Below are 11,134 nucleotides of genomic sequence, written 5' to 3' on the forward strand. Positions count from 1 at the left end.
TTTTGTAATCCAACAGAGTTTGGAGAAAAATCCCCAAGAAAACAAAAAGTTAGTTGTAGATTTTCTAGGCTGTATGGCCATGGTCTTGGCATTGTGAGGTCTTGGCATTGTGAGTTGTTGGCATTTTGCCAACAACTATGACTGACATCCTCAGAGGTATGACCCAGAAAACTGGAGTTCTCTCTGGGTCAAAGTGAGAAGAAGATGGTAGGCAGGTAATTTATAACTACTCAGGACAGTGAGGTAGGACTGAGTATATACATTCCTGAGTAGATACAGATTACCTGCCTACCATCTTCTTCTCACTTTGACCTGGAGAGAACTCCAGTTTTCTGGGTTATACCTCTGAGGATGCCAGTCACAGTTGCTGGCAAAACATCAGGTCTCACAGTGCCAAGACCATGGCCATACAGCCTGGAAACTCAACTACAACTAATGAACTCTGGCTGTGAAAGCCTTCGACAACAAACAAAAAGTTGCTTTCTACTAAAAAAACCTCTCATTCACATGCTGCACAGGGGAAACATTCACTGGTGGCCATAACCTTTTGTTACAAACACTACTAGGAACACACTGTAAACAAGGAAAAATATTAGACCAAACACTGTGAAATTGGCTGCTGGAAAAAAAAAATCTATTAATCCTGCTGTTCTAATAACATTCTGCAATTCCACAGGGCCTGTAAAGCAGACATGTTCCACCAGTCTTTTGGTTGAGGGCAGCAATAGTTTGTTACCTGGCTGGCCCCTCTTCTCCTGCCCCTCAGATGCTAGCAAGTTTCCTCCCCACTCCCTGCCAAACATGACACCCTGGTGGTCCAGGATGGAAAATTTATTTATTTATTTATATCCCACCCTCCCCGCCAAAGCAGGCTCAGGGTGACTCACAACATAAAATCCCACAAACAATTTAATTAAAGAGTTAAAATTACACATTCAGTAATAAAATAAATATACAATGATTAAAACAGTTAAAACAAAAACCAAAATATTGAGTTGGTGCTATTCTGGTGGCCATCTGAGAGTTTTATAATTTTAACCAATTTGTTGTGTCATTTTAACTGATATATTGTTTGGTTTATGTTGTACCTTGTCCTGAGCTTGGTGCGAGCTGGGATGGGGTGATTAATTAAGTTTAATAAATAATAGCATAGTAATAATAAATTCCTAAACATTATTATTGTACACAATCCAATAAAATATTTTGTATATAATCATTAGAGTTTGCAGTCTACAGTCATTGAAAAATCTACAATCCTGTGTAATATTAGAACATAGCATAAGAACATAAGAGAAGCCATGTTGGATCAGGCCAATGGCCCATCCAATCCAACACTCTGTCACACAGTGGCCAAAAAACTGAAGTGCCATCAAGAGGTCCATCAGTGGGGCTAGAAGCCCTTCCACTGTGCCCCCCCCCAAGCACAAGAATACAGAGCATCACTGCCCCAGAGAGTTGCTTTCTACTAAAAAGCTGCATACTCAATTACCATAACTTTTTGTCAACACATAAAAAAACCAATGCAGCACACACATGTGAATCAGCTAAAAGAAAAGTTTATTAAGATATTAGGGAGGGTTATATGTAGGAATAAAACAATAAACAGTCTAGCTGACTAAGCTACATCTTCCTAGCTGATGTTGACTTCAAGATGGAGACGTGCATTCTAAACAAAGGGAAGAAGTAGACATCTCAAAATGCCTGCATGACTAAACTGAGATAACAACTCTCATCTATGAACTGACCAATGACAAGGCTAAAAGTCAGTTCATATGCGTAAGATCTTCGCCTTCTAACATGGGAACTTCTACTTGATGCCCCATATGTCCTACCTATCTAACAGTTAGCATAGACAAAGAAACAGGTTAACTCTTTCATGACATCAGAGATAGAATGTGCAGATTCTCCAACAGTTAGGTCCTCAATCCCACCAAAAGTCAAGGAGTGGCATTTTTCTTTCTGTAAAGAACTACGGCAGGGAAGGCCGTATGCTGCTAGACATGCACTCCTCCTCTTGGTCTAGGCATCACTCTTGGCTGTCCACCTGCTTTGCTCCTGGGGAAGACTGGGGGGCAGGGGATAGTAACTGTAGACCATTGGGGTGGGCTCTTGATCTGCCCAAGGCCCTGATTGCCGCTCTCCCTGACTCTTAGATTGGAACCTGTTGTGAGAGAGAAAGTCCTCTGAATATCCTGGGGGCAGAGAGAGGAGCCTGAGGTGTAATGGGAACCAAAGAGATCTCTTCTTTCCTTGTGGAGTCTTCCTCTTATGAGAAGTCCTCCTCCTCCTCCATGGAGGATGGACCAGGGTAGCCCCTGACAGCACTTTAAGAATCAGAGAGGGGGATTATTCTGCAGAACTTTGAGTAGTCCATGTAACTAATGATGGACCTGAAAAGGAATGTCTTTTACCCTAGGGTCACTGCTTTGGCTCAGGAAAAAATTCCTGGAACAAGAGACATGATGTTCCATGTAGCTTGCAGAGACGGTGTGTGCTTAATTACCACAGATTCATTTTTAGGAGTCCTATGTAGATATACCTGAAGTGGTTAAATTGTGAAGAAAGGGAAAAAGAGGACAAGAACACATATCATTAGTAACGTAATGACACAGTATGTATTTTCATAATGAGAATTTCAGGGAAACTGGGTCAGCTCATCTCCAAAGAAATATCCTGGAGAAGCAACTGAATACAGTCACTGAACGAGCAGATAAGCATAAAAACATGATAACTGCAATTTTGGATCAAACCAATATCTGACATTCTGCATCTGACAATGACTAGCTAGATGTCACTGAAAGCTCAGAGTATCACAGTGATAGTCACCTCTTATTAGTTGTCCTAGCATCTTATTCTTAGAGCTCCTAGCATTTCATTCCAATTAACTGTCTTATCTAATAACAATTGATAGGCTTGTTCTGTTTGTTTGCTTATTTATTATATTTACATTCCCAACCCTTTCCCAAGGCCTATGGGAAGTTTACAGCAATTTTGTCAAAATCTCTGACCATTGCAGAAGGGCTCATGATCCAATTCATGAATTTCCTAATTCATTCCCACTTCCAATTTTTAGGCAAGAGCATGCCTTCTTCACTAAAAAAAAAAAGAGAGAGAGAGAGAGAGAGAGAAAAGAAAAGCTAGCATTGATTAGGAATGTTAGGTAATAAGTGTCACTTACCTGAATATTTATTTATGTATTTGGAAAATTTGTATGCTGCCTCTACAGACCTGCTTGAGGTGGCCCACTCTAATAAAACTATGCATATTAAAATAATAAAAACAATTACCAATAAAAACACATGAATAAAACAATCCAGCTTGCCAGTCAAAACAGTCTACACTAAGGCATAACAGCTTATTACAAGGAACAAGCTAAAATAATACTGATGAGTTCTAAGGCTATGATAAGATCATAAAATGTCTAAAAAGATGAGATCCCTTATTTAAAGCTTGGGTAAAAGGAAATGTTTTGTCCTAAAGGGAGTAAAGTAGGCACCAGGTAAGCCTTAGGGGGAGGGCATTCCAAAGGTGAAGTGCCACCAATGAAAAGGCCATGTCTCTTATCTTGGCAGGTGGGGGCTTGAAAAGAGGATCTCAGCTTAAATACTGTTCTGTTTTCTTTCCAGACCAGCAAAGCAGTCTCGAAGGGGGACTTCCATCTGGCCAGCTCAGCTTCTCGGCGAGCTCTGTTCCTTGCTGCACTTTCCATCACTATTGGCACAGGGGTTTATGTTGGAGTGATTGTTGCACTGATTGCTTACCTATCTAAAGGTGGCCATGTATAGGAAAAGGCCTTTGTACAAAAGCTCATCTCTCATCACCTGATGGACAATCCTCTTGGAGTAGGAACTTTCCTATGAAATACAGGACACTATGCTTGTGAGGAGCTCTCTCCGTACTGATCATTGTGCTCTAAGATACTGTGTATGCTCATTCCTTTTTTCCCAATGAACTATGGATTGTGACCTACTTTACATTATGGAAAAGCAGGTTTTTAAAATGCCCTCAGGTGTGAATATAATGCAGCCTAAACAGCCTGAAGTTTGAGACTTTCAAAAAGGTGTAAAGGGTATTCCCCCCCACCTCTAAAAAATATGTTGTTTGCAGGGTGTTTTCAAAGCAATGTTCTTGTGTGCTAGGCCTGTTGCCTGTGAAGGTCAGTCATGTGTTGGATCCAAGGCCTTGCCTGACCCCAGGATGCATATGAAAGGAAGGGAAAGATTCAGTTCATTTGAAGCCTTTCCACTGGGAGACAGGACAGAGTTTTGCACAGTAGTGGCAAACAGAACTTGTTAGGAACCAGGAGGATAGTGACACAATCTGCAGCTTCAAATGCTTGTAATCCACCCTTGGGTCACCACACACCATTTGAAGCCAACTTTGATCCAAGTTCTCTTCCAGGTTCACATGGCCTGACTCTTATGCCAGGCTTCCCCAGCCCCACCCCAGCTTACTGTTATACCATTAAAATGTTGGGAGAGGCACATTTAGTTATCACTTCCATCTCAAGATGAATACCTGTTCTAAATAAGACAGTGAAAAGCAATTTTGTATGTTGTTTGTTATTGTTATTATAACTGAACTCCTTGACAGTGTTTTGAAAAGTCAAGGGCCTTCTAGTTTTAACTATCTTTTTAGTTACATGCATTATACTGTCAATGTTCACTGTTAAAGTGGCTTTAACATGAACATTATGAAATAGAAAAGTCATCAAGAGGTGACGTGGTATAATTACTATATATCACATCCTGGAAAACTTTCCAGGATATTGTAGATCTTACCACATGATGGTAAACTCATAGGATTACTAATAAAAAATAATGTAAATAAGTCACCTTGTAGCAATTAAATATCAGCGTAAAAATGGCCCTGTAGCCATCACTGGAATCTTTACCTAAGACAAGAGCCCTTGTTCTGCCTACAATTGTATAAATATTTACAAAATGAATTAAGTTGGAATGCTTGCATTTAAACATCTTGCACTCCATTAAAATCCCAGTTCAGTCTTTAATTGGCCTTTTGTTATTGAAGTCAACAGAATGAATTCATGGATCTGCCTTGCAATAACTCTTAATAGTTGTCCAGAAAACAGAGAAAGTAAGTAGGTCATAAGACCTTGCTTGTGAAATCCTTCAGGTAGATTCTGTTCTCTTCAGTGTAGGCATGCATTTTAATAGGTAAGGCCATTCAGCATCTGGAGACACAGTGTTATGGCTACTTTTTTTGGTCTATTCCTGACCCAGCAGTTCTAAATGTATTTGGCCTTAGTTCTAAAATGAATGAGGTCTAGCCAACTGAGTGTTAATCCAAACAAGGCACATTTAATATTGGCTGGCAGGTCTAATTACATAAAGTGGATTTCCTGTTATTGATTGAGTGCAACTATCTCTGGGTGTGTGAATTTTCAGCATGGTGGTAATGCTGAATTCTGTCACATTTTCTTTCACCTTTTCTCCCAGAACCTAAGGATCATGTACATTATTCCCCCTTCCCCATTTTGTCCTCAAAATAACCCTGTGAGGTACATTAACCTACAGTAAGCTTCATGGCAGAGTGGGGATCTGAATCCACCTCACCATTCTGGCAGTCATTGACTCATCAAAGAGTCTGAATCCTCAAGCGGTGAATAATCCTTGAGGAAAATGTGTCACTTTTAGTAAGGAGGCTGCTGTCATGTTTTATTGTAAAATGATGTGTATGAGAAAGCCATGAAGAGGACTGAGAAGCTTTAGCTGTAAAAGTACACAGCTGCTTACCTCCTGTTAGACCCGGGTTTGAATCCCCACTCTGCCATGAAAGCTTACTGGGTGATCTTGCGCCAGCCACACACTCTCAGCCTAACCTACCACAGAGAATTGTTGTGAAGATAAAATGGAGAATGTTGTAAGCCATTTTGGTCCCACTGGGGAGAAACATGGGTTATAAAGTAAATAAATTATATAATGGACATAGGGAACCTAGAGTACCAGGATGGAACATACAACAACATTATCCTGGTATGTGCATTTACTGCCCATACAATTTGTACTACTAGTATTAGCATATAAAACCTCTTCCACAACCAGGCCATGAACCTTCTATGGTTTCATGGAGATGCCATGTTGAATGTGCCATTGTTGTATTAAATACAGTCACCCACAGCATGCAGATTGGTTTTCTCTGACCTGGCCCTATCTGGCTGTGGAATGGCCTCCTAGTAAAGGCTCACCTTCATCTTGAACCTTCAGGCCTCTTGAAAATGTTGTGTCAGTCTTTTCTGTTCACACAGGCATTTGGTAGCAAGACACATGTATAAGAGCATTGTGAGGTTCTGTTTTTTAATCAGCTGTAGATTATTCTTTTGTTATTGACATTTCAAAATAGTGAATGTTGTAATTTGCTTGCAAACAGCCCTGTGCCTCTTAGAGACAGGCAGAGTAAAAAAAATGCAATAAATAAAATAAACAAAACCCAAATACTTCAGTGAGAAACAGACTGCATTCTAAACAGACTGGAGAAAAAAGGGAAGGAGGAATAGTAATGTGGACAGAGGCAATTACATGTCCAGTCCTTCTGAGTGGAAACTCTGTGTGAAAGAGAAGTTGGAAATACCTCCTCTGTGCAGTTCCCCAGGATAACCTATTACAAACAAAAGACTCTTGGTGTGAAAAAAAGCTTCCATTGTAATCATTTTAGCCAAGTTCATGTGTTTTCACTTCCTTGCCTTTGCATGGCACAAAATCAAGAGCTCCCGTGCCCTGAAGCAAGGATGTAACTTCAGGTCTGTTTGCAGCCTAAGGGGCAAAAAACAGTTAATGATTAAAATCCAGAAAAATTGTTTATGAAGGGATTTAAGTGTGAAAAAACAGAAAACACTAGAAGCAAAAAAATACCCCAAGTCCACTCCACAGACTTCTGTGTTTGATAGCTTGTGTTATCCCTGCATGTGTGTTTACCCCTAACAGGATGACCATTAGAAACACTGAGGATTATCTTGTGAATGAAATGCATAAAGTTTGTAGCAAGAAAAGATTAGCCTGTGCCTCAAGTGTGGCTCCCAGGCAATGCAAGAGAGTGAAGAGAAGCTAATGAAAAAGCTCTTTTCCTTGCAGAAGTCATGTTGTAGGCAGAATGATCTGAGGGTGCCTCGAAGGGACAGGGCTTTGGAGAATATGCTGGAGCAGAAAGGGAACAGGGTAAGAGGGAAAGAGTGAAGGGGCATTAAGAATGAAGCCCCAGAAGTTGTAAAGACATTCAGCAGGAAAAGTGGCCATTGAATGTGGGACTGTTAAAGAAGAAGACCAAGCAGGTTTATAGAAGGAGGGAAAAAAGCAAGAGTGAGACAGCAAAGAAAGGGTAGGTAGTGAGACTATAGCCCTCTATTATATAAAGATGGCTTCTCACCTGTCCCTCACCTATAGTCTTTCAGGAGTTTGTGTTCACTCTCCATTGGGAGCAAATAAAATCCTCATTGCAACGAATGCACAGTAAAATACTGATTGGCCATTACAAATTTTCTCAATGCTTCCTAAAAGGAAGAATTTCTCAGCCCTTTCTTCCAAAAGCTTACACTAAAGCAGTCGTCTTTGCTTTTCATCCCCCTCCCCTCATCAAGGTTCAGCTTCAGAGCCTCTGCCTCTCTTTCTTGTGCTTCTCCCTTTGGTGTCTAAGAGGTGCAGACTGACGTTTCCTGGTCCTCTGTCTTGGGTTCATCATTGCACACTCGAGCTATTCTATAAGAGGCTCGGCATGTTCTGTATCGTTCGGTTGTACATTTCATTCTAAAGCAGCATGTTAATGTCTAAGATTTCTATTGTATTTGAGCCATAATGGAGAGAAGCACATGAGAAAAGAAACCTGTTCAGATGACATTTCTGAAGGGACCTGCTATGTTTTATATAATGAAAGTTAATAAAAAGCAGGAAAGAAGGGCATCTTTATTCATGGTTTGGATTTTGAGAATAACTGTGGTTTGAATTAGCAAAACCCCACTGCAAAGAGCTCAATGGGGAGGGACGGTGGCTCAGTAGTAGAGCATCTGCTTTGTAAGCAGAAGGTCCCAGGTTCAATCCCTGGCATCTCCAAAAAAGGGTCCAGGCAAATAGGTGTGAAAAACCTCAGCTTGAGACCCTGGAGAGCCGCTGCCAGTCTGAGTAGACAATACTGACTTTGATGGACCAAAGGTCTGATTCAGTATAAGGCAGCTTCATATGTTCATATGTTCAATGAAACACTCATTTCTTTTCATTCAAGCTAATTTTATTTTATGAATGCAAGCCATGCCATGCAAGCCAAGAGTTCACCATGGTGGCACTTGAGAAGCCCTGGCTGACTTCACTGCAAAATAAAAAAATGCATATCATAACCAGATTGGGATTGTGATGCACAAAAGGTTGTTTGATGGGGCTGTGTGACTGGTACAATGACCAACCTTGACATTTTTTTTTAACCTCTTTGCATGTCAGCTGATTCTACTTCAATTGGTCCTTTCATCATGAATCTGGAACCAACACACATTTGTCTAGGATGCTGTGGAAATACTTGTCCAAAAAGATTATGTGGTACAATAGTAACCGTGGCAGAACAGGCCTGCTTTAGCTCACAGGCCCTGTTCCACCCTGTCCTCCTAGGTTTTTGCAACACCTGAAGAGGCTTTTCTCTTCTGTTCCTTGCTGCCGCCACCAAAACCTGACCTAGTAGGAACTGCCTGCTGGGAGGGTCAAGATTCCCAACTTCCTTTCTATGTTCTGAGGTCTTGCCTCTGTGTCTCCCACTGCCCAGCATCTGGTCAACATGGGGACAGTTTACTGCCTTGTGCACCCTGGAGGAATTGCCACTTGCCAACTGTCTGCCTTTCCCCTGGCATCCCTTTTAAAATAGTGTGTCCAAGATGGTAAAGATCTACAGAGAATTATGTCGTACAGCATCAAAAGTTATACAGTTATTTATTAGAAAATGTTCACAAACATAAACACAGCACCAGATTAAGCAAAAGATTCAAAGAAACTGGTAAAATGCAATTCCTCTGTCCCTCTCTTTATAAATGCCCTCTCAGATGCTTCTTAACTAAAGAAGTTACAAATCTCTACAGAGTTACCATTATCTTGACATTTCCTTCAGCTCCCCAGGCCAACACATGACTGACCACCTTCTCCAGACCTCAGCCAAGAATTCTATCTGCTCTGCTGGACTCAGCACAGAAGAGACTTTCTTCCTTGTTCTCCACAGTGTTAACACCTCTTTTCCCCACCCCCCAACCAGGTCAGGCTAAGTCAGAGAAATTTTTCCTAAAGCTTCCAGAAATATCATTCCTGAAGTCTCTCTAGTATTTAATTCAAATCTTTGTTCCCTGCTTGACCGGGGGGGAGGGGCTTGACCATCCCATTGTCTAGATGTAGTAGCATTTTATGAAAGTAGAATGAAGTAAGTCTGAATAGCAATTGATCTGACTTCCCCTCTTCCTGCTTGTTCTCTGCCCAGAGGGGAGTGGGATTAAGTGAAGGTTTTGCTCATTTCAAACCTCCAAAGAAAAATGCATTTCTTCACAGTAACTATGGGATTGTGAATGCCTAAAAAGAAGGCCTGGCCTTGCTAATGGAGCATTATTTCCCCTTAGAGACCTGTGAAATAATGTGAAGGACTGGAATTCCACACTTTTTAGTCTCATTAATGTAGTCAGCATGGCTAACAAGTAAGAACACTTTCCTCTGATCCTTTCCTTGTGTCAGTGAGATGCATTAACTGCACACTGACCCATACTTCATCTAGGCTGCATCAACCCAGTGAAGATTCTCCAGTTTGCATTAATTGCCTGCAACTGCCAAACGTTCTCATTGGCAATGGAGCATGCACACACTTCTCCATCAGCTACCATTTTCCCTGCACTTTTCCTCACCATGCCACCAGAGAGCTTCCTGTGGGCTTAAAAAATGGTAGTTGTTATAGTAGGGGTGGCCAAATTTGCTTAACATAAGAACCACATAGAATAAATATCAGATGTTTGAGAGCCACAAGACATGAACATCTGATGTTTGAGATAAGGAAGGAAGGAAATAGATGGGGAAGGGAGAAGTGGAAAGAAAGCAACTTTAAATGCATTCTCCAAACAGCTGCTGGCTTGGCTTGACTTGGAAAAGTGATTTAAAGAGACAAATGCCTTCTCCAAGCTTTGAGGGGACTTCGAGAGCCATACAATATGTGTGAAAGAGCCACCACATGTGGCTGTTGAGCTGCAGTCTGGCCACCCCTATGTTAAAGCATTATAGCAATTATCAATTTTTAAAGCACCCCTCCCCCCCAAAAAAAATCTCCTGGTGGTGCAGCGGGGGGAAATGGTAGCTATATGGGGCTAACCAAAGGAAAATGGTGCTAGTGAGGGCATGGCCTTCAAAAATGTAAACTTTCCCATCCTGTGCGCTAATATGCTTGGGCTTCATTATTTCCAAAAAGCTCATAGTAGCACAGTTTTATTTATTGATTGAGATACTTATTTCTTGCACTTCTCTCCAAAGGAGAACCAAAGTAGCTTACAATATCATTCACCATCTTTTCCATTTATCCCCACAGCAATCCTGTAAGGTAGGCTGCGTCAAGAAATAACAAACCTGGCTGCAGCAGGTCCATAACTCACAACTTTCCATTCTGTAAGCAACAGCCCATCCCAATCCAGTTGCAGCACACTGATTCACGATAAGCATACTAAGGGTAGGGAAAACCTGGAAACTGGACAATTAGAGGACAATATGGGTATGCTCCCCAAAACAGGAGATTTTGAAACCAAAGGTAGAGAAAAACAGTTGTATAGAAGCAGCCCTACTGAAAGACCTGTTGTACCATTGCAGCAGTTGCCTTCATTCATACTGACATAGGTACAGAGCATCCCATGACCCTTCTTTTACTTCCTGATCTGTTGGACTGGTATCCACACACAGGAATATGCCTCAGCCCTGGAACAGGCCCAGGCTCCTGTTTATCCAGGGAATGCTGGAAATTGTTTAAACAATGTCTTCTCCATTCAGCTCATCGCAGCCTGACTAGCTTTGAAGTCTACCAAAAGATTTCCTCAGTGAGTCTCTCATTACTGAGAATCCCTTAGAACAATACACTCAGAGGAAAAGTCCACACAAAGCCCTCCCCCTACAACTGCCAACAGAAA

The 11,134-nt window shown here is 41.3% G+C and overlaps 1 protein-coding gene and 1 non-coding gene across 2 annotated transcripts in view; both read left to right on the forward strand.

The window, feature by feature from the left end:
• Positions 1–3,994, forward strand: part of SYNDIG1L (synapse differentiation inducing 1 like) — a 59,965-nt gene extending 55,971 nt beyond the window's left edge. The window contains exon 4 of the mRNA XM_060262848.1: positions 3,627–3,994. Within this exon, the coding sequence (XP_060118831.1) occupies positions 3,627–3,785 (159 nt within the window). The 3' untranslated portion in view covers positions 3,786–3,994. The remainder of the gene's footprint in view (positions 1–3,626) is intronic.
• Positions 3,995–7,996: 4,002 nt separating this feature from the next.
• On the forward strand, positions 7,997–8,063 carry TRNAT-UGU (transfer RNA threonine (anticodon UGU)). The gene has a single exon. It is a non-coding gene; the product is annotated as a tRNA-Thr (tRNA).
• The last annotated feature ends 3,071 nt before the right edge of the window (positions 8,064–11,134 follow it).

This window comes from Heteronotia binoei, chromosome 21, assembly GCF_032191835.1.
Source record: "Heteronotia binoei isolate CCM8104 ecotype False Entrance Well chromosome 21, APGP_CSIRO_Hbin_v1, whole genome shotgun sequence".
Taxonomy (NCBI): Eukaryota; Metazoa; Chordata; class Lepidosauria; order Squamata; family Gekkonidae; genus Heteronotia; species Heteronotia binoei.